The sequence below is a fragment of the Macrobrachium rosenbergii genome, chromosome 41 (genome assembly GCF_040412425.1).
Source record: "Macrobrachium rosenbergii isolate ZJJX-2024 chromosome 41, ASM4041242v1, whole genome shotgun sequence".
Classification (NCBI taxonomy): domain Eukaryota; kingdom Metazoa; phylum Arthropoda; class Malacostraca; order Decapoda; family Palaemonidae; genus Macrobrachium; species Macrobrachium rosenbergii.
Genome location: NC_089781.1, coordinates 1,708,090 through 1,732,262, shown reverse-complemented (window position 1 = coordinate 1,732,262; position 24,173 = coordinate 1,708,090). Strand labels below are relative to the sequence as shown.

The 24,173-nt window shown below is 40.3% G+C and overlaps 2 protein-coding genes, 1 long non-coding RNA gene and 1 other non-coding gene across 5 annotated transcripts in view; 1 reads left to right on the top strand and 3 right to left on the bottom strand.

The window, feature by feature from the left end:
* Nucleotides 1–836: 836 nt before the first annotated feature.
* LOC136826570 (ADP-ribosylation factor-like protein 16) overlaps nt 837–24,173 on the bottom strand; it is a 36,962-nt gene continuing 13,625 nt past the window's right edge. For both annotated transcript variants that reach the window (XM_067083768.1, XM_067083767.1), the window contains exon 4: nt 837–1,068. In XM_067083768.1, the coding sequence (XP_066939869.1) occupies nt 886–1,068 (183 nt within the window). In that variant the 3' untranslated portion in view covers nt 837–885. The remainder of the gene's footprint in view (nt 1,069–24,173) is intronic.
* On the top strand, nt 978–20,252 carry LOC136826571 (uncharacterized). The gene is made up of 2 exons (XR_010849652.1): nt 978–1,114; nt 18,077–20,252. It is a non-coding gene; the product is annotated as an uncharacterized lncRNA (long non-coding RNA).
* Nucleotides 8,668–23,555, bottom strand: LOC136826569 (peroxisomal ATPase PEX1-like). Its single transcript, XM_067083766.1, is given in 6 exon segments — nt 8,668–9,344; nt 9,539–9,744; nt 9,959–10,023; nt 18,069–18,307; nt 20,883–22,544; nt 22,547–23,555. Coding segments are annotated over 6 exon segments (3,726 nt in total). The 5' UTR covers nt 23,487–23,555; the 3' UTR covers nt 8,668–8,730.
* Nucleotides 13,375–13,493, bottom strand: LOC136827280 (5S ribosomal RNA). Its single transcript, XR_010849804.1, has one exon. It is a non-coding gene; the product is annotated as a 5S ribosomal RNA (ribosomal RNA).

Genomic DNA, 24,173 nt, shown 5'->3' with positions numbered 1-24,173 from the left:
GACATTCATCAGACTGTACACCCTTTGGCCTAAATCTTATATTCCAATTCCAATTTCAGTTATGTTTGATACACAATAAAATTTTACAGTGATCCTCACACTAGGTTTCCTGCAACATCCACAGAGCCACCTTCACAACCAGACTTATTTGTTTCCTGTTTAGTGATCACTAGATTGTTTTAGTAACATTTGATTATCTATCCTTTCACTGCAGTAACATTGTTCTTTCTCTTAAACTTTCCAAAACCTCTTTCCATGATTCTACTGTTTACACTAGGTTACTTGTTTATGGTAGCTCCCAAGGACCTAGCTCTGCACTTGTTGCTTTGTCCATTTATCAGCAATAATGGACTCTGTTTTGATGGACACCATTCATCTGAAATTCTTTCTATTCAATTTAATATTGAACTACACCTCCATGAACTTTACTTAGGTATCATTAAATTTAAACCTTTCATTTCATAAGAAACTGCTGAATGACTAAGAAGATACTTAAATGGGAAGTGCATGTCATGAGTTGTCATTTGAATTTATGATTGAACAAATTTTTTTGCTACCAAAGGTTAGTCAAAAATTTTGCATTACAGAATCAAGTGTCACTAGGAATTAAAGGCACTAATTCATTGTTTAAGCTTGAGTAAAACAAACTGTAAAACATCATATAGGGATATGTTTGCACTTTTAAAAACATTTTAAGCTTTTTTTCACAGTAATTATTTACTGAAAATGTCGACCTCTTGCTAAGGCAGTAAATTTGTCTAATCTTCACTCTGAAAATTTGTAGTGTACATATGCTCTTTCAGGCAGCTGCTTTACTCGGTATGAAAGGAAAAAAATTTAGCTATCCATATTGTTTATTGAGAAAAGATATTTTTATATTTCAACTCATTTTTCTCCTTTAACCCATTTCAGTAGAGGACGTAAGCCTTTGCCAGCCAGGGCACTAACTTCAAAAGTAGTTATAGTTTGTGTCACACATTCTTTTAAGTCAGCAAGACGCATCACATTCAGCAATTCATTGGCTCCACGACTCATGGCACTGTCATTTTTGTTCAGTACAATGGCCACCTGAAAATGCAAATGAAGTAACTTAGATTAGGACTGAGGAAATAAGGTAATACCTTATGTATTGAAATATTAAAATTTGATTTTTGCATCCTATCAAGTCAGTGTATAACAATAAAGGAAGGCTTAGCTTAAGTAACATCTGTTGTGATGTGCATGCCCTACAAAATCTTGATACACATTTACATAAGCTGTCTGCCTCTTCTGCTTCTTCAAAGAACACCAGTCAGCAGGCACAGCATTTAAAGTAATGGTTGTAAATTAAGAAAAAAAATTGTTACAAACTTAAACCTATATCAGTACAAATCCCTTTCTTTACACAATTCCCATTAATTTATTATGAATTTAAGAAAATTCAGCTTAAAGGTTCTATGCAGCATCTCTTCATTTGCTTGCTGCATTTCTTTTTGCCTTTTACTCTCCACTCTCCATCCATTCCTACTTGTCTCATATTGGCCATCAAGAATTTCACTCTCAGGCCCTACTTTCTTATGGTCTTGCCTCGACAAAATGTCAGGAATTAAGAGGCTTACTTTCTCAGATGTTCTCTTAGCAATGGATGTCACCCATGTTTTGCACTTACTGAAATTTTATAAACCTCTCAAAAGAGCCACCTGATGTTTTCACATTTCAATAACAACCTCTTAGAAGAGCTACCTATTGTTTTTTTCATTTCAAGGACCATAATCAGCCACAACACAGCCAAAAGAGTAAACGTTTGCATGCTGTCTAAGTCACCCACTCCTGAGTAATGGACTTAAAACAATCTTCTAGAGGCCTTCAGTCTTGCCAATGTTCTTTGGGTAAGAGCACCTTCATATGTCTCTTGCACAATCTATCAGCAGAAACCTTTTCTGTAGTTTCCACTAGTACAGAGTACAGTAGTTATATACTTATTTTACAGATGTAGGACAAGTTTCTTGAGACTTGAAGAAATGGGCAACAAGTTTATTTTTTCTTATTCTCAAACTTCATTCAATAGTCATTTGTTTCACACTACCCTATAAATCATATATTGCTGTACTTACACAATAAAGAAAATCAGTCTCAAGATTCAAATCCATCATAACCTAAATTCACACTGCAGGTTCCAGCCTACCTACTGGTGCTACCATCATTTCTCAATCACCCATGATAACTGGTAGTCAGCATTGTTTCCCAGGATTGTCATGTCTGTTGCAAAGCTTACTCAGGCATTCATTTCACATATTCTTCCTTTTGTCAGTCATCTTCACATTTATGTTTTCTAAATATTTTTTAGAGCAATTATTTAATGTTACGGCTTTGTTGTATAGGTCCTAGTGTTTACATTTCCATTTTGAATTTTGAGGTTAAATTTTTTCAGAATAGACATTCATCTGCCTTATGTGTTTATTAATTTTTTATTCTCATTTACACTATTTTGTGCTGTCAGTCCTGCAGTCCTTTCTTCAGTTGCTTAAACAGTTGGTGTATGGATAGTCTTTCAGAGGTTTTTTTTGCCATGTTTGGAATGTTGTTTCCATTTGGTATTCACTAGCTGACTTGTTTAAAGCATTGGACAAAACTAGAGTTCTATCAAGCTTCTTATCCTAAATCTTGGTATTATTTTCTAGTACCATTTTTCAATTAATGTGCCTGCTTTCATGAAATTTTCATTATCCTGATCACCCTTTCTATTTAGACCTTTCCTGATGATACCAACCACCACACCACACAGTACTAGACATGCAGTTAATTCTTAGTTTTTTTTCTAGTTTTAACCTAATTAAAGAATGATCTTCCTAAATCATGTTCATGATTCATTGGAACTTCGGAAGATCAAACTTGGTGCAAATACTATTATGTCGAGTCATCTCACAGGAGTATTTTTCTGTAGAGGGCTGCTTTCTTACTTGGGCTCTTGATTCTGATGGTAATAGTAACTCATTAGTAATTTTGCAATTTTCTTATTATTCATTATTGTCTACTTTAAGATTTCTTTCAGTGTGTACTGTACAGTGAATTGTGGCTTTTAATTTTATGATGAGGCAGTTTGACTTGTGCAGTTATAGTCAAGGATTCTAGTGTTCAGTGAGGTGCTGTGGTGTCCTGACCATTTATTATTGTTTGTTTGTTTATGCTATCACCCTTAGTGTAAGTGCCTACATGTCTCAGAGACCTTGCCGGAGTCTTTCTTTGGCAGGCTTGTAGCTTGTTCGTCTTCCTTGGTGAGCTTGTAGCAGAGTCATGTCTTCCTTGGATGATCCATATCTCCTGTGTCCATCATAGTGAATCCAGACTTGATCCCCTCAGTTGACGTATGAGATGTGTCAAGATTGATTTGTTGAGCAGTATGATCTATATTCTCATAAGAATTTTGTACAACAGACACTCTCTGTGAAGGTCCTGGCTGATGCCCCCTAAGATTCCTATTTTGGTGGCTTTAGAACCATCCTCTCCAGTAATGTTATTAAGCAACATATTTTCTCAGGTAATTTATCTCTTGGTAAGATGCCTCATCCTTGCTCCACTATTGGTAAAGAAACCGCAGGTCCCAGTTCCAGCAAAGAAGCACTTCCTGCCTGTGACCCCGGCAGTAGGCTAACTACCACTCCCTCTCATGCTTCCATGTCTTCTGCCATCAGATCTGCCTGCTTTCTTACATTACTTCTTCCTACCCTGGGTGTGACAGCCCATTTTCCTTTCACACCTTTCTTGTGCTGTCGACACTGTTTGCAGTGCCAGAAGGAAACCACTCTACAGAGTTGGCTCCCCTTTTCCAACTTCATAAAAAAGTGAGGCCATTGATTCAGCCCAAATTATGGTTACTTATCAGTTATTCACTTGGAAAGATCTGTGAAATGCAGAACCCCCATCCTTCCCCAAAAGCTGCCAGTCCTTGAGGTTCATAAAAAAGTGAGGCCATCGATTCAGCCCTAATTATGGTTATTGATCAGTTATTCACTTGGAGAGATCTGTAAAATGCAGAACCCCCATCCTTTCCCAACAGCTTCCAGTCCTTCAGGTGTATCTAAGCATCTTGCCACATCACTGCTGCCCAATAAGCACTACCTAAATCACTGCTGCCCAAAAAGCACTACCTAAATTTGAGGACACCCCTTCCTGCACAATACAGTTGATCCCCATCGCTTGCACTTCCTTTAGTATGGGTGAAAAAGAGAGAGTACCCTGTTCCTTAGTATTCTGAAAATTGTAACAAGACACTTCTTCACTGGAAGCAGATTCATGTAGTCATGCCATGCATGCTTCCCCTAGGAGCACTTAAACATCTTCTCTGAAGGGGGACGCTCCCTAGCAGTATCACGAGATGGACAGGATGTAATTTGCTCTTCAAGTTCACACTGAGGTGATGACTTTGTGCTCCTGAGTGACTTCTCAAAGGGTTGTTATCATTGTCCATCTATTAAGCCTTCAACCAGTTTCTTGCCTACAGAGTGAGTACATGAATTAATGTATTTCCTGATTATCATCTCATATGCCTTCTCTTTCAACTGAAATGAAGAGCTACCTTGGATAAAATGTCATCAAATGAGCAGACTTCTCCCATTAGAAGGTTTCCAATGGTTGCAGGTTCTCTACTCCAGGGTTTGCTTAGGAATTCCCTCTCACTGCTGCAAAATGAGAGGCCAACCAAAGAATTCAAGGTTATACAAGATGCAACTTTGTTCTTGGAGATCTTGGATTACATTTCTGGTAAATCTTAGTACCAATACACCTCTGAAGCCAAGGAGAAGTGAGGGGTGGGGTAGTCATCTACAGGTTCCCCCGCTTATACGTACCATACTAGGGGCTAAGGAGGTTTCATTCATGACAGTATCTCAAAAAGGTGCTGCCCTTCAGTCAAAAGAAATCATACACATCCACTAGTCAAACAAGGAGTACCTCCTCCCTGTCTCTTGAACTTGCTTCCTTTTTATTCCATGAAAAAGTGAGGAGGAAGAGCAGGTACTATCTGTAGGCAACAAAAAGGATGTTCAGTGAGAATTTTCTGGATTTTAAATGTGATGACACAGGTTAACAAGGTGATCTCCCTGTCCAATAAGCAATCGTCTCCAAAATCTGGCTAAGTCTCACTAGTCAGTTTTCTGACAAATGACTTTCTACTGCCTAGTATTACTACAGCAAAGGTCTATTCACCATGATTCGATATAAAGGACCTTGGTGCTGTGTTAATGGTCGATCTGAGAGAGGAGGAAAGGCGGTCTTGAACGTCAGGTCTCTATCCGGTGCTTTCTTGCAGGGTTTGAAGGGAGGGCATCTCAGGGAAGCAAGGACTTTGGTAACATACCACTCCAGAGGTCATAACCCCTTGGTGGGCACTTCTTTTCTTAGTGCTTGATGACAGTGGACAGTTCCCAGGCATTTGAAAGATCTATTCCCCTTGGCCTGTAGACATGGTCCAAAGTGGCTCTGTACTCTTTGAGTGTTGTGATGGTAGGGCCTTCACCTCACATGGTGCACTGAGTCTGCTACTTCCCTCACAATGGTCTTGAGTAGATTGCAGTCCCTCTCATGGCACCAGTTGCTGAAGACCAGCCATTTTCCTTGGTACACCCTGGCAGATGAGGGCCTGAGGGTGTTAGTGATCACCATTGCAGACCAGTCTGAAAAATCTTCCTTTCGCATGAGTTGTTTGATGATCTCCAACTATGAAGCCAGAGGGAGCCTACTGCTTGACAGTACCTCCCATTGTGCTCCTGAACCAGAAGATTTGGGGGACTTGGGAAGTTTCCTTGGGACATCTATTGGAAGGTGGAGAAGGTCTATGTACCACTCTGCCTGCAGCCACGGGGTGCCACCGTCATTTTGATCCCGTAGGACACACAGAACCAGTTGATCACCTTCCTTAGCTGACTGAATGGAGGGAAGGCATACAAGTCCATGTTGTCCCATGGGTGTTGGCATGTGTGCTGTAACGCTGCCCACTGGTCAGGGACTGGTGAACAGTACACGGGAAGCTTGGCATTCCTTGCTGTGGCGAACAGTCAATTGTTGGACCTTGCTACAGTTCCATGAACTTAGCTACTTTCTGATTTGGGGACCACTGTGCCTTCTGCTTGGTCTGCTCTGCTTAGTTGGATGGCAATGATTTTCTTCTTGCCTGGGATGTACCTGGCTGTCATGTCCAGGCCCAGGGTCTCTGACCGCTCATGCATTTCCACCACCAAATTGTTCAGCTCCAGGGAGATGATGCCTCCTTGCTTGTTTATGTAGGCTACCACCATGGTGTGTCGCTCATGGTGAATGCCGACTTTTCTGCCATTACTCCTGAAAGTGTTGGAGTGCCAGCCAGACTGCCCGCATCTCCAACAGGTTGATATGCTCCATCCTCTCCGTGGGTCCTCATGCTCCTGAAACGCACATGCTGTTCAGATGTGTGCCCCACCCCCTTTGGGATGCATCTGAGAATAAGTGGCACACCCTGCAGGTGGTTCACTGGGTCTCTCCGCTACTGGAGGTCCTCTCTGAACCTGTCTGTCGACTCAATTGGCTGTGTTGGAGGCTTGTCTGGTTTCCTCCAGGATGTCTTCAACTGCCATTGGAGGGATTTGAAGTGTGCTCTCTCCCTGGGGATCAACTCTCCAGGGAGACCAAGTGTTCTAGCAGGACTTTGCTACTGTTTGCTGGTTGTTAGGGCAACTTGAGGAATGGTTCCTAGACCCCCAGAAAGTTGGCAATCCTCTTGTTTGATGGATACTCCCTCCCCCGCTATGGTTTCAATCCTCATCCCCAGGTACTTGATCATCTGCTTTGGGGAGGTCTGATTTTGGGAAATTCTCGATCATTCCCAGGTCTTTGCATAGGGCCAAGACCTGGTCCCTGTGATGTTCCACCTTCGTGACTGAGGATGCCAGGGTCAGCCAGTCGTCGTCCAGATGCTGTTGGTCTGATCCCCTTTGTATGTGCCCACAACAACACTAGTTGGAAGACTCAGGTGAAGGCTTGAGAGGCCATTGCCAGTCTAAAGCAGACCTGAACTGGTAGACTGCTCCTTGGGAGACGAACCTCAGGTACTTGATGAAGGCCTTGTGGATGGGAATGTGCAGGTATGCATCCTGCAGGTCTATCGACACCATGTAGTCGTTCTCCCTGATGGATATGCCAAAACTTACTGTGGTGCCTGCTGCAAGTTGAGGCTCAGGGTTGACCGGTCTATCACCAGTTGCCAACCCCCAAGTGCCCTCTCCACCAGAAAGAGGTGGCTGTAGAACCCCAGTGAGTAGTCATCCACTATCTCCACTGCTTCCTTCCTGCTGCTGGAACGCCTAGTGGAGCTGCTTCTCCACTGACAGCAAGGCAACAGGGTGTGACTGCTAGCCCTAGATCCACTCCTACTTCTCAAGGTGCTCTGTTGCGCTGTCCAGCTACTGCTGCTGGATGAACCACTCCCGCCACTCGTCCTGGACGCTGATCTGCATCTTGACATCAAAACAAGGTAAGGGATGCCGACAAGACCAGCAAAGATACAACAGAGGTGACTGAAGGGGAATGACTGCTCGCCCTACAGTCTGTCAGTGAATGGGACTTCACCAGGCTTTGGTACTTTGATGGTGGAGAAGAGGAACCTGCAGACTCTACAGTACATTCAAACTTTTTCTTAGAAGTTTGTTTGTCACCTCTATCTACTTTCCAGGAAGAAGATGGTGGAAGTGATGACTGTGAGGATCCTTTGTGTTCCTTGGATTCCATAAGGTGGCTGACGAAGATGAGGGCCCTCTGAAGTGTTGACCCAGAAATCCATCACCTTCCTCTGAATATCCTATACATTAGGGCCTCCCTCTGATGCTATTGTTGGCGACGGGGCTGACGAACCTGCTGGAGGGGTTACTGTTGGAGGTGGTTTTGGAAAAGTTGATAACACTGGAGGGCAAGGAGAAGGGCTAAGAGTTGGTCCACTAGAGAAACTGCCCTTCTTACAGCACCTCTTCTTATATAGAGATCATTTGGGTGATAGCCACCCGACTCTCTCTTCACACTTGGCCTTTCTCATGCACTCTTTGTCCCTGGCAAAAAATGCATAAAGAGAGTGGATCTACCACAACTGGGGACATAATTTTAATACAGGGTTTGCCGTTGCCCACACGACAGAGATTGGGTTTTGTATCCTTCATTGTACCCATCAGACAACACGCAGAAGGGAACAATGAAACATACGTGGTGGCTACATTACACACTAGGTCACACAAAGGAGGTCACCCATGTGGCTAGGTCACACAAAGGAAAAAAGCATCAATATGCCTCCCCTCAGCACAAGAAAACTGTACTCTGCAGAGAGATAACACAGTGCTACTGGAGGAGGTTAAGGCACTGGAAAGGCAAGATCCCTGCAGTGAAGAGAACCAGGAGACAAACACATGAAACGCACAATAAAGCAAATCTCAACTGTCTTGAGATGAATATTAGCAACAAACCACAGGCTAGGACAGCTGAGAACAAAATGGAAGAGCTAACCCAGCTAAGGTCACTAGTGACTCATAGCCATATCCAATAGGCTTTTGTTTTCTATTTAAGTCTGTGAGAACCACAGTGCACTTTGTGCTGAGTATTCCATCCATGAAAGAATAGGTTCATATTCCTATAGGAACAAACATGTACTGTATTACAAATAAAACTACTTCATTATAACAATGCTAAGCCTTTAATTGCCCCTTTCATTGTACACAAAAATTTGAAATAATTATTTCATGCCAATGTAGCTCTCTTTCCTGGAGTGTGTTTCCCAAAATTTCCTTCCCTTGACTTACTAAAACTTGAATATAATTGCTCATATTTTTGTCTTTCCACAACTGTGACAGAGGGCTTAACTTCCTTAAGGGCAATTTCAAGATGCCTTTTGTAAACTTTAAATGCCTGTTTTTCCGGTTGCTCACTTTCTTTGCCAAGGAAGCTACTTTCTGAATATTTTACATTTTCACCACTGTCTTGAACATCATCATGAATATATCTGCATTTTTCCGTCTCTAATACAATTTGTTGCAATTCTCTTTCAACAGGTCCTACTGGCTCCTCAGAGTTTTCTTCATAAAAAATTATTCCATTCCTTTCATGATCTTGTGTCCTGTCTGACTGGATCACTCCCTCATATAAGGCTTCTCCTAAAGCCTCCTGAGCCACTAAAATTTGTGCGGTAGCTAGAAGACTTTGCAAGTCAGCTCCTGAATAGTTTTCAGTAGCCTTTGCAAATTCTGTCCAGTGAATTTCTTCCCCGAGATCAACAGCTTCACTGAGGATTCTTAAAATTTCTTCTCTGTCCGAGAGAGTAGGCATAGGGCAAAAAACACATTTATCAAGGCGACCTGCAGAAAAAACACAGAAGCAAGATTTAAAATTTATTTCACAAACCAATTTGCTTAATTAAGGCAGCCTACTACACTACAGATTAACACTATAAAGCAATCATTATCCTTGAAACCATTGAAGTTTTGATCAATTTTAGTATAAAGCAATAAAAAAAAAAAATTACACCAAAATATATGCTAAATAACTGTACCTGGTCGAAGAAGAGCTGGATCTATTAAGTCTGGTCTAGATGTGGCTGCTAAAATGTAAACACCAGTGAGTCCTTCTACACCATCCATCTGGGTTAATAACTGGTTCACAACTCTGTCTGTGACACCAGTGCTATCATGCCCACGTCGTGGGGCTATGGATTCAAATTCATCAAAAAACAAGATGCAGGGTTTGGCACTGGAGGCTCTGTGGATAATTGTATCAAAGTTTGGCTCAGATAATTCATAAAATTTAATAAGAAAGGCTGACACTTTAAATATAAATAATCACATTCTCCTATTTAGCATACATTCTGCACTAACATGGGGTATGAACATGTTACTTGGGATTAATTAGCAATGTCCATGTTCAATTTAAAATTAAAAATTTTTTCTTATGAAAGAGGAATTACAGTACTTACCTTTCAAAGGCATCTCTAACAGCTTGTTCACTGGCTCCTATATACTTGGAAAGCAGCTCGGGACCCTGTAATAATGAATGGGAGGTAACCTTAGAAGCTTGCTTCAAGGAAACGACTGGTAATAAGTTTGTATTTATCCACTTACACAATTACTCTAACATTACTTGTTTTACTTAAAATCACGAAATAAACGTGTTCTTGATGGCTCCCTCCCTCTTTCTCATGGTTGTTTCTTAAATACAATGACTGCTTAATCAACACACAGTAACATGCAAAATGTAGAAATAAATTTCAACCTTAATAGGTTTTGTTCTTAACAGAGGCAGAAGTGTATAATTATGATATTTTAATGATAAAATAAAGTTTGTTCATACTTACCTGGCAGATATATATATAGCTGTATTCTCCAAGTCCGACAGAATTTCAAAATTCGCGGCACACGCAGTGGCCGGGCAGGTGGTTAGTACCCATTCCAGCTAGGAGGCGGGTATCAGGAACCATTCCCATTTTCTATTCAGATTTTCTAACGCCACTGACTCCTGAGGGGAGGAGGGGAGGGCAATATGAATATATATATCTGCCAGTAAGTATGAACAAACTTTATTTTATCATTAAAATATCATTTTGTTCATGAGACTTACCTGTCAGATATATATATAGCTGAATACCACCTTTGGAGGGGGTAGAGACAGCCAAGAATTAGGAAAAAACCAATTATTGGTAAAATTATTTTGGTTCCTTATCTGATAGCGTAGCTGACTGAGTGGTTACTGTCACTCTAGTCTGCTTCTACTTTACTAGAGACCCCAGCGGTAGTGACCTATATAGCTGGCGACTTCTAGATGATCTGTCAACGGGGCGTGACCACAATGTGACTAGATCATAGACCATACAAAGAGGACAAAAGAGCATTACTAACCACCTAACCAACACCTAAAGCGTTAGTTTGCAAAGGATTGGGAAGACTGCCTCCAGTAGTCGACCCAACAACCTTAAAAACACAATTAAAAAGGGATAGGATCAGAGTTACCCCCTGTCCCCAAGGTTGCTGAAGCAGCAACGTATGGTCCCAGCTTAAAAGCAATTTTTCGTATGCTACCTAAACATCTCACCGAGAGTGTGAGGCAAACACCGAATTGACTTCGCCAAAATGTGGCACTGAGAATGTCACTGAGTCCCATATTTTTCTGGAACGCCATGGAGGTAGCAACTGCCCTCACCTCGTGAGCGTTAACTCTCAACAACTTGAAGTTGAGTCGTCACAACTAGAGTGCGCGTCCTTAATGATGTCCCTAATGAAGAATGCCAGTGCATTCTTCGACATAGGTTTAACTGGTTGCCTCACAGAACACCATAAATTATCCAAGGGACCACGAGTGTCCTGTGTTCTTTTAAGGTAGTACTTGAGAGCTCTAACTGGACATAGAACTCCTCAGGTTCCTGTCCAATAAGGTCTGCTAAACCTTTAATTTCAAAGTGTCTAGGCCAAGGGTTAGAAGGCCTTTCATTCTTAGCCAAGAACTTAGGGCTTAAAGAATAGACAGCATCGTGTTCCTTGAAGCCCACATGACGGCCTCGAACTTCGCTCACTCTCTTTCGCCGCCAGAGCCGTGAGGAATGCCGTTTTCGAGTAACATCCTTAAGAGATGCAGAGTGGAGAGGCTCAAAAGGACTAAACATCAAAAACTTGAGCACTACGTCCAAGTTCCAAGCAGGAGGAATTAGCTGAGGAACCTTGGACGTCTTGAAAGAGCTCGTAAGATCGTGGAGGTCCTTATTGTCAGACAAATCTAATCCTATCTGTCTGAAAACAGTCGAAAGCATGCTCCGATAACACTTGATAGTCGGAACTGCTATATCGAGTTTTTCTCTTAAGTAAAGGAGAAAATCCATAACCTGGCTCACAGTGATAGAGGAAGAGGAAAAGCCCTTCTTTCCACAACAACCCTTGAAGGTTGCTCACTTAGCTAGATATATCCTGTTAGATGAAGAACTTCTGGCTCTAGCGATGGCCCGTGCCACCTGGCCAGAAAACCCCATCGCTCTGACCAATTTTCGATAGTCTGAAAGCAGTCAGGTTCAGAGCGGGGAGATTTTGAAGATATCTCGCGAAGTGGGGTTGTATGAGCAAGTCTGCTCTCATAGGAAGGGTTCTCGGAACGTCTACCAACCAGAAGAGAAACTCTGAGAACCAGTGGTTCGAAGGCCAAAACGTGGGGATGAGAGTCATCCTCGTCCCTTGTGAGGCCGCGAACTTGCGTATGACTTCTCCCAGAATTTTGAACGGGGGAAAAAGCGTAAACATCTATTCCCGTCCAATCCGAGAGAAGAGCATCTATCGCAACTGGCCCCGGGTCGAGTACAGATGAGCTTTATAGAGGGAGCCTCGCTGTTCTTGAGGTCGTGAAAAGATCCACAAGATGGCGACCCCAAAGTTTCAAAAATCTTGGCAAACCTCCTGATGAAGGGTCCATTCCTTCGGCAGGAGTTGATGGCGCCGACTGAGCAGGTCTGCTCGAACATTTTCGACCCCTGCAACAAAACTTGTGAGAATCGAAATGTTGCGAGCATAGGCTCAAAGAATAATCTCTCTTGCAAGGCTGAACAAGGAACAAGAGAGTGTTCCGCCCCCTGTCTCTTTAGGTAATCCAAAGCCGTGTGTTGTCGAGTTTACTTGAACTACACGATTGCAAACTTGGACCTCGAAGAATTGGAGAGCTAAAAGATAGCCGCCAAATCTTTGATGTTGAAGTGCCAGGACACCTGCTCCTCTCTCCAGGTTCCTAACACTTCCTCTCCCCTTAGTGTTGCCCCCCAACCTGTTGACGACCCGTCGGAAAACAACAATAGGTCGGGGTTCAGAAGCTTGAGGAGATCCTTTCTGCAATTTCGTTGGATCGAGCCACCACTACAGATCCTCTTTACAGAAGGAAGAATTCTCAATTCCTCTTTCAAGTCTTCCTTGCTTTGCCAGCTCTCGAACAGAAAGAACTGAAGAGGCCTGAGATGCAGACTCCCCAGGGAAACAAACTTCTCCAGCGAGGAAATGGTCCCCAGCAGACTCATTCATTCCCTCACCGAGCATGTTTCCTTCCCCAAGAAGGCCGAGACTTTATCGAACATAGAAGTTGCCGTTCTTGCGACGGAGACGCTATAAAAGCCGCTGAATACATCTGAATTCCCAGGCACAATGGACAGTGAGGGGATCAGCTGTGACTTTTTCACATTGACCAGAAGTCCCAGGGACTTCACGAGTTGCAGAGTCAACTGAAGGTCCTCCAGATACCTTAAAATCGACGGCGCTCGAATCAACCAGTCGTCAAAGTAGAGAGAGATCCTGACGTGCGACAGGTGCAACTCAACTGCATCGCAACGTTTTTCATGAGAAGTGTAAACACCCTCGGAGCAAAATGTGACGCCAACAGCATCTGGTGTTCCCAGGCGGTCACCCATCCAAGTACTAACCGGGCTCGACGTTGCTTAACTTCGGTGATCGGACGAGAACCGGTGTTTTCAACGTGATATGGCCGTTATTGCAGAGTCCAAAGCAGAGAACCCTGAACTGGTACGTCTAGTCCCCAAGACAACCTGAGATACTTCATCGAACGTGGATGAATTGGGGCATGAAGATAAGTATCTTGGAGATCCAAAGATACCATCCTATCCCGGGATGAAGGGCTCCTAGTATTGACTGCGAGGTCTCCATCTTGAACTTTTTCTTCGGACCAAGTTGTTCGGCCTGTTGACGTCAAGACGGGTCTCCAGCCTACTGAAAGTTTTGGGACTAGAAACAATCTTTAGTAAAATCCCGGGGAACTGCGAGTCCAAGACCTGTTCCACTGCTCTCCGCTCGAGCATCTGTTGAAAGCAGGTCAAACAGAATTTTCTGTTTGACAGGACGGCAATTGGGAAACAAAAACAAAGGAGGAGGAGACAGGAAGGGAATCAAGTAACCTCTCTCTAACAGTAGGAGGGACCAAACGTCTGCCCCTCTCTCTTTCCAGGCTTGTGCAAAATGAAGCCTGGTTGCTAATGGAGTCTGGAGATGAAAGGAGTCACTTGCTACCTCTCTTGGAAGTGACATTCCTTCGGGAAAAAACTCTCTCTCGTGGTGCGGGTCTCGTGTTGTTTCCCATGGAAGCTCCTTTGTTTGTAGGCAATTTATTTAGCTTTCGTTTGCTTTTTGTTTCATTGAGATCGGTGCATTCGTTATGGAGGAGATGCAGTTAGAATGTCGATAACTTTAGTTTTGAGATATACGATATTTTTTGCTTCTCTGTGTATTTATTTGCTTGCTGTTACACAGTTTGATGTTTTATGACATATTTGAAAAGCCAAAAAATATAACAATAGACTTGCAAAGTAATATAACTTCGCAAAATGAAGCTAGATGAAGCGAGTGTCAAAACACGGCTCAGGTTGGGCAGCGCGACGTCTTACTTAGTCAAGCTCTGAGCTGCTACTGACTGACTGCCACTGACTGCCCTGCGGCATTCCTGGCTTTCGCTGATGCGTACTAGGTCCACAGGGTTGCCATATAATGCATTAGGTATTATTATTTCATAGCTAAAAGGAAATTACTACCGATATACTGACATTATCATTACATTATATGAAAAATGTAATTTTGTCTATGATAGGGTTACTGTTTTTGTTTATAACTCCTAACTATGGCGAATTTTTTAATAAAACTTTCTGAAAAGATAGTCAGGATATGTATGGTGCCATATAAAAATATCCCAGAAAATTTTGATTTTTCGATTTTTTTACAAAACGCTCCCCTTAAGACAAAAACAACTGCGAAGGTGGAGAGAGAGGAGCCGAAGGTTGAAAAGTCTCAGGAAACAGATCCTTAAGTAAAATAGCCAGAGTCTGATAATCAGAGGAAAGAAGACGAAAAGATGTTTCTCTTCATCCAAAGGCTGTGACGAAAGAGGATGTTCTTCCCCAGCTGGCGGGTCTTGAGTGAGTGGTGAAAGTAGTTCGATTCGCCGATCACGTAAGGGGAACTCCAGCGATCGAAGAAGTCGTGGCTAAATTAAGAAGGACATCAGATGTTGAAGCGGGTAGTTGTGCGTCATGATGTACAACTGGGCGGCGTCAACACAAGACTTGAAGCTATCTGGGCGAAGCGAAGCGCGAGCGTCATGGCGTGGCGCCACGAGAGCTCCGTGGCAAGTACGAGAAGAGAGTCACAGCGTGGCGGGCGCTGGCATCATGGCTAGGCGCGCACCGAGCGTCAAGGTGAGGCGCGCGTGAAGCGTGAGAAGCGCCGCGAAGAGCAAGACACGCGCTCTGGCGCGAGTCAAGAGAAAAGTCCAACACCTCAAATCGGGAAGACGATTAGGAAGCCACTAAACACTCTCTCTAGACGACAGACGAGAAGCTCCAAAACATCTAGCAGACGAGGAAGACAAAGCAGGAGACAAAGGTGAAAGTCTGTACCTCTTAACAGGCAGTTTTGAATCTTGAAAGGTTCATGAGAGCATCCAGCTGATGTTGCAAACCCAACAAAATCTTACGCGTAGGAGAAGCAACTCTCTCGGGAGAAGGGCTGAACCTGAGAGAAGGAAAGGGGCGAGAGACGTATATTTCCTTCTCACAAGGGAAGAAGCTCTAGCCCTTGCCTTAGCGCGACAGGGGGGGTCGAGTAGGCGTCATCATCCGAAAAACACTTTATTCTCTTCTGCAGGAGGAATAACCACGCAACTTTCGGGGAAGAGCACAAACGTCTAGAGGAAGAGGACGTGGGCGTCCTCTCCTCTAAGCTTCTCTTAAGAGGGCGAGAGTCCAACCGAGCTCCAACCCGGGCGGGGAGGACGTGTCGGAGGACGAGAAGCAATCCTTCAGGATGCGTGCCTGTGCACGATCCCTGGCAGCCTGGGTAGTGTCATCAGGACCTGCCGAAGAGACGCCAGATCGGTGGGAAGCCCCCGTAACCCTCATGCGGCTTTCGACATGCCCCCTCCCTGGTCCTGGGAGTTCGACAGAGGTCCAGGCCTAGAGGCATTATAGGGCCGATCTGACGCCCCCTCCACAACACTAGGGCACTAGCACTAACACTTTGCGTTTGAATTGCATTCACTTTAGTTTCAAGAGCACGCATTGACTCCAACACGAGAGCCAGGGTATTAACTTCTGCAGCAACAAACTACAGGGTTAGTACTAAAATTTACTACAGGGTTACTAGTAGGAGAAAACCTGACTGTCCATCTAAGGATGCACTCAAGGAGGAAGATCTCCTCAACCTATCACGCTCCAATTTAAGCATATAGGCTTCATATTTCTTCCACTCACCCTCAAATAATCCCTCACATTCATTATACCTATTATCATAGAGCATTGAACACCCTTACATATCATACATAAAGAGTGAGGAACTATCGAAGTCTTCGATAGCCTCACCTTACATTCACCCAAGCTACAGACTCGATAGCTAGAGGTAAGACATCTTAATTATAAGAGAAGTCAAAAGAAAAAAATCAAAAACGGTCCACAAAGAGCGTATGCCAAGTCACAGATCCAGTCGTATACCAAAAACAACCAAAATACTTAAGTGACAATAAATTTCGAAATCCAAATGGCGGAGGAACTGACAACAGGTGTTGACAGTCCGGCGACAGAGAAAATCTGAATAGAAAATGGGAATGGTTCCTGATACCCACCTCCCAGCGGCGGGAATGGGTACTAACCACCTGCCCGACCACTCATGTACCGCGAATTTTGAAATTCTGTCGGACTTCGGAGAATACAGCTATATATATATCTGACAGGTAAGTCTCATGAACAAATAATCAATTAATAATTTCTTATGGAAGTAATTTAATCATTTAAATTATTTCCATATGAAATAAGAGTAAATGCAAAACCAGTATTTCCCCTGTATGTTAGTTATTTACCTTTCACATCAAACAAAAATATAACTATTTTTTTTTTCTAAAAAAATAACTTCACTAAGTAAACAAATAAAACTTTTGTACATAAAAATACAATTTAATTAAGAGTTCTCTTGCAATAAGCTAGGTCCTTGTAGAAGCAAGCAACAAAATTTGATGGTACATGAAAGCATTATCATCTATAATTTTCATAAAGTCTGACCCCTAATCTTGTTTGAATTGCTGATCTGCAGGCTTACTTGTACATAAAATAACTACAAGAAAAAAAAAGTTTGGTTTTAAAAGTATAAGTGAACAAACATCTTTTGCAGAAGTAGCATTTCATTTTACTGTATAACCTTCAATATTATTAGTTAAAAAGCCTAAGATTATAAATCATTGTCACCCAAACAAAGTTATTACCGTAATAATTTTTGCTAGTTTCAACAATGTACTCAACATGTAATCTGCATCTGTCATGTCCTTGGTGACTGACAGCAACTGATGGATTTTAACCCAACTGAAATGGGCTATATTCCAAGGTCATATAATTTCCTCTATACAGTGGTAATGTGCTAATAATATAAACCAAAAAAATTATGTACCCAAATTTTGGTTAAACTTTTAAGCAACTAAAACAGTGATATTTCTTGTTTGTTTCTCAGGCTATCATTCTCCTTGTATGGCTATTTAAAGTTGTTTCACATCTATATGAAGTACAAAGATTTCTATATACACACTTTTGTACTTCTATATTATCAATACTGTACTGACTATAAAAGAAAACATGAACCTCAGTACAACTCACATTTCCTAATGCTCATGGTGTTTTTCACTGCACTAAAACTTCTCTACTTTATTTTCTGGAGAAACTAACTACATAGAATGCTTGGACGCACTATGCAATCCATCTCTTTTACTACTTGCTAACAAGGATTTACAATGAAAACATGCAAAATTAACAAAAAGGAATGCATAAAAATATATATGTAACTTTTCCTACCTGACAGAAATTTTACATAAAAAAGCATAAGCTCATTATCCTACTTACAAACAGACACCTAGGCTATACATTACAGAAATTTCATCAAAAGCATAAGCTCAACATCAGGTAATCACTATGCTATTAATGTAATTTTCTTATTTTTTGTTTTCGATTTCCGGCTTACTTATTAATACCCTATCACTGCAACTTCCTGAAATGACCAAGAAAAATAAAACAGAAAATAACTCACTTTTACAGAAATGAAGTTCAGCTGACAATTCTTGGCAACAGAGTTTGCAATAAGCGTTTTTCCACAACCAGGAGGGCCATACAGCAGGACTCCAGATCGAAGCCTCAACTTGATTTTGCTGAATAAGTTTGGATAAGAAGATGGCCACATAAGCATTTCCTTCAGTGTCCTGTTTGCTTCTGCCAATCCACCAACCTTTGTAACAGCAGTTCCAGCTTCTTTAGGTGATAATTCAAGACCTGAGATGTGATATGTCTGTCATTAGAATAAAGTACAGTAAAATTATATACTAGTCTAAAATTGGATAAAGCAATGGCTTTATGAGCTATTATATCAGGGAGTGTTTGACACCAAAATAGTGTGGTAAATGTGAGACGTGAACTATACGAATGTAAATATTGTGAGGTGAATAACAAAAATCTAGTTCAACTGAAAAGTATTATGCAATCTCCAGAAATCCAAACAATTTCAACAAAACACATCTACATAGAAAATACTAAAGTACAGTATCCAGTGTTTTTGGTTAAGACGAATGCACTGCCAGAATAAAGGGGAAAAGACACTAACTATTAAGGAAATTAGTAAAGAGAGTTATTTATAGGAAATGCTTACATTTTCAGTTTTCAAGTTGAATACTTTTGACATCAAAATAGTGTGGTAAATGTGAGACTTGAACTATATGAACTAATTACTGAGGTAAATAAAAAAATTCTAGTTCAACTGAAAAGCATTATGCATTCTCCTGAAATCGGAACAATTCCAATAAAAAACATCTACATAGAAAATACTAAAGTACAGTATCCAGTGTTTTTGGTTTTGGTTAAGATAAATGCACTGCCAGAATAAAGGGGAAAAGACACTCCATAACTATTATGGAGTGTAGTAAGGAGAGTTATTTATGGGAAATGCATACCTTTTCAGTTTTCAAGTTGAATACTTTGGCCTGAAAATTTTCTTTTCTGTTTTGTTTCCATCACTTCAAATGTTAAAAAACAGTAAATCACTTTACCCAGCTGAATACATAAATATGCATTCAGGACTCAACAGAAACACCTATCAAACTTCCCTTATCTCTCAGTTTGATGCCATTTACTTCTGTTTGTGATGATTTTAAAATTCTGTGCAGCTCATGAGAACTTCACAAATAACTTGCTAAAAAGGCAGAATTTACATATCCTAGTCTTTAGTTTTTTATTTTTCTAAATGCAGACCTGCATTTTGCTTTTTGGCCTATTTAGACTGAAATTTGAATCACCTTGTCAGATGATGACTTTTAATTGTGAAACGACTGATAAACAAATGGCAAGACAATAATCAAAACTTGTATGCAGAAAACATAAAAACTTATAAGTATTGTGGTAAACTATCAATACTTTCAATAAAATTCAATGCATTTTTTTTTCAATGCTGAATGCAATCAATTAAGTTTCTTAATAGTGAGCATTATACATACTAGCCTATAAAGTATAGATTAAAAGTGAGTACAGTATTATAATACTATACACTAGTTAGTAAACAATGTAGATAATTAGCTGATTTTAGTTGCAGCAACAACACTGCATTTCAAAAGATTTTGTTCTTTGCAAGTTTCTTAATTCACATGTATGCCAAGCTAGTAGTAATCTAAGGCAACAAATGCATTTAACATAGTAAAAACATTTTGCTGGGTAGAATGCTTACTGTCTTTGGCAGCAGTAACCTACAGAAGGGCCTATTGTCAAATATAAAATGAAGGGTGATTTAGGAGCTAAGCAAATTTTTTAGGGTGTATTATATTCCATCTAACACAATATCTAGGTTTAATACAACAAGGTTTCTTGAAGATGACAGACAAATGATGACAGCTACTACAACATTCATTAAAAACATAACAATTAGTTACAGTTGACTACTTTTGCAGCCATTTGCTTCTTATGAAGGTAATATATGAAACCCTTACAAATTAGACAGAGACTAAACTTATATTTTGTTTTCTGTTCTCATTTTTTATTTTATATTATTTTTGTAACTGGAAATCAAGTATTCCAAGTTAAAGCATATTTAATGTACTGTATTCCATTACATGACACTTATATCTGTTAAGTCTAACTTTGAAGAGACCAAAGCAGTTTGTGTTTATTGTCTGAGAGTGCTAAATAAATTAGCACAATGGTCTGGTTAAAATACTTAAAAATAACCCCAAAACATAGAATTTATTATTCTTGAAAACCTGAAAAATTCAAGGTAGTCCTTGAATATCCTTTCTCTTATGAAATTGTCAGCATATCACATGTCCTGAAGAAGAACCTCAATCAATTTGGAATTTTAGTTTAATCAATGGATACATTGCCTATAGTGAACATAAGGAATTGAACAATGCCCTGAAACAGATACCTTTAATCACAAGGTCAAACATTTTTAAAAGCCTGATACTAGAAGAGTTGTATCTACATTTAGTTAAATTTTTTAGTCTCTTAGGATGCTATCTCCATTTATACTAATGCATAAACTTTGCAAACTCTTTGCAAGCAAGATTTTGGCTGGGATGATATAGTTCCCCAGAATATTAATAACGAATGGAAAAATTAGTTACCTCAACTACACAATATGACTGTCAATGTAGTACAAGTTAGTGGGAGACTAAACAAGAAATGCCTAGCCATCTCCACCCTACTACCAAAAGTATGTTTAACAGCTAAACCAAGATGGAAAAACCTTGCATAACTGATGTTAAATGGTAACATGCTTAAAGGAAATATAAATACAAAAGACATGAGCAAAGAGTGATTACGAAGGTACAATTTTAGGGTCAATACAAAAATAGGTGCAACTTACCTCTTAAGGCTAAAGGAACATATCCCTCTCGGGCAGCTTTTAAGTCTTCATTGTTAACCAATAGGGATCCTTTGTGATCTGTGTTTTCAGCAATGGCCAAATTTAACTTCGAGTTTATAGTACTTTGAGCACCATTTCCAATAACACTTCCACATCTAACACAACACTTCAACTGTTTGACATTTTTCTTCCATCTGTGCCGAGCTTGTAAATATGTTCTGAGAGCAAGATGATTAATATCTGGCAGTACAAAATTCTCAGTTTGTTTCATAGCTAGATTGGTTCCAATACTATTAAAAATTCCTAAATTTTCACTTTCACTTCCATTCCTATCCAACTGCACATTACTTGCTACACAATCATGTGACAATACTAATCCCTGTGATTTACACTTCTGATGACAATCCTCTAACATGATATTCAGTGCCTTCACCCGTTCCTCTGGTTCCAATGGAGGAATCGAAAATGAACATGGGAAATAGTGACAACCTTGAGGATTAACAAGAAGAGGATGCACGCTATTCCTTAGTAATGATGTTGCTATTACCATCACACCTCCTTTTTTAAGGTTGTCACTTGGAAACAGGTCATTATCTTCATAACAAAACTGTAGCAAATCATCCAAAAGACCTTTAAGCATATTAACCATCTGCATAGTGTGATCATACAATGGTCCAAAATTTTGTTCTTCTATTCCCTTTGAAGGTACCAATGAATCCAGGTCATCTAACACAATGACAGATGGTCTTCGGAAAACTGCTTCTCGAAAAACTAGCAGCAGCTTTTTTTCTACAGTCTCCATCTTTTTCCCTTTGTATTGCTTCAAACTGACAAATTGAAAATGAAAGAAATAAGGAAAACTAGAAAGATTCTGAGCAATAGTTTCTAGCAGACTTGTCTTTCCAGAACCCTTACTTCCATGCAACAAAGCAAATTGAGGAACACCCTTGTACTGCTGCAAAAGATATCCTATGCCAACTAGGATGTGTTGCTGTAGTTCTGAAAGAACTTTCTCACTCCCAAGGTACTGAAATTTTGCTGTGAATTTGATGTCAACATCAGCTATACTGCCAAGAATGTGAGGTATATTCAGTGGATCAGCCACATGAGTCATTTCTAAGAGCACTACAGATTCCTTGCTGAGTTTCAAAGGTACGCCATTTCTTGTGGTAACAAATACATCTAAAGTTTTATTTGCTACTTTCACACTAACCAATGTAACTGCATTAATGACTACACAGCAGATATCAACAAGGTCCCTAAACAGTCCCTTCAAAGTATCATGCACAATTCTGATTTTGACTTCAGTGTTTGTTCTTACAGGTGAAAAATCAATGGCAACAGGCATGGTTTTAACATTAACATCATGGCTACTTAACTCTATTGTACTTGAACTCTCCAGCTTTAGCAACCTTCTAAGACTATCTGACACTATGCATGAATTTCCTTTGGCAAGAGTACTCATAACAGTAAAATCTGAGCTTTCACCTTTCTTCTCAATAAAATTTTCCCAGACTATGACAGTACATAATCTATCAGATGACTTATAAGCTTCAGAGTTTGCAATACTACCCGACTGCTGTTTGTTTTCTGCTCTGTCATCTTCCCGAATAAGAGCAGCTTTCTCTGCCTTTTCCGTTGGAGAGTCAATTTTCTTTACCTAGCAATGAAACTAATCTTACTTTGATGCTCAACATGAACAAGACTTTGTTTACTTATTACAATAAGGGATGGATGGCTAATGACTATTTCTTTCAAATAAAAATCATAGGACAAAGGTACAGGTAGCACTCTGTATCCATAAGTAAAATCTTTCTTCAGGGTAAACTCAGACGTAACCTTTGCCTGCTGTAAACGGAATGACATGTATTTCATCAGTGATTCAAAGGGATGATCAAAATTCTTGCATTCTTTTTCATCTGTTTTATCATTACTGTAATACAGCTGGCTTGGTCTACTTGAATCTAGTGGTTCATCTTCAGAATTTTCTTTTTTAATAAATTCTGCATCTGGTGGAATATAAGTAATTGGATAAAATTCTTCTGATTCTTCATGTTCTATGGGTGGAAGGATTTCTACCTGGGTCAAAGTGTGAAGGACACCAAACTTGTTAGGAGGATCAATCTGGCTTACTGTCAGTGTGATATGTACCCCACCTTCTAACCACAAAGGGAGGCACTGTCCTACACTTAAGACACGAACTTGACTCAAAAATGCAGACTGAGCGACTTCAGCATTAAGGGCTAGGTCTTGCCAGTCTGCTAAAGACCCAGCATAGACTGTAACGGAAGTGCACGGTGGTGGCACTGCAACCTGGGTTATGATACCAAGTTCACCATCATTAACGCCACTTCTGCGTAAAACTTCCCTACTTATTAAAACTGTATTTTCATCGCCAGGGTTTGGATTGTGCATATCTCCTGCCCAAGACAAGAGCAAACTTCGTTCTTCTGATAAATCCAGGGTGAACGTAGGTGTTGGCACAGGAAGTGTAAGGGAAGCCCATGGTCGAGGAATAGAAATAAAGCAGTGGCGAGATGACCATTCTCTCACTATCACAGAACGAGAAAAATTTCCTGACAGCATATTTATAATAAACTGCATAAACCTCAGAACAAAACCTTTCTTATGAGTATTGTTCTAATCACTTCATGCTAAGCATCACTGCGGTCAAACACACTGGAAAAAGGGAGAGAAAAAGTTCAATTCAAGAAAGTAAAGTGAATGAATTGTAGAACTTTTGGTGATCACTGAAATTCAAAAATTTAGCTGTCTTGGTCAAAATAAACAAAAAACAAAAATATTTACAATGGGTATTCTACACAATCAAAACATAAAAGGCATTTGCAAAAGTATCAAGAAAGCTCACAATGGTTTCTTAACATCCAAAAAAATCATGTAGATTCAGTTACTTTGATAAGCTATATGTGAGGCATAACAATCATGAGGCAAGAAATAATTCTGCTATAAGATATATTTCTTCACAAATACCATTTCCTCAAAGATGCAATGAATGACTACCCACACAACAAAGTGGAACAAAACTTCAGTATCTACCCTCTTTTACACTATTTAATGTCATTCATCCCTGCCACCTTAAGTGTTCTGCAACATTTTTTGTTTTGTCAATATCTATTCATATACATTATCTAATTATTATATAGAAAATTATCTTTATTATAGAAATCAGTACCCTAAAAAATTTTTCTCTTACAAAACCACAAAATGCCTCATTTTTTGCTTTGTACAATCCAAACAGATACCACATATACAATGAAAAAATATTTCCTT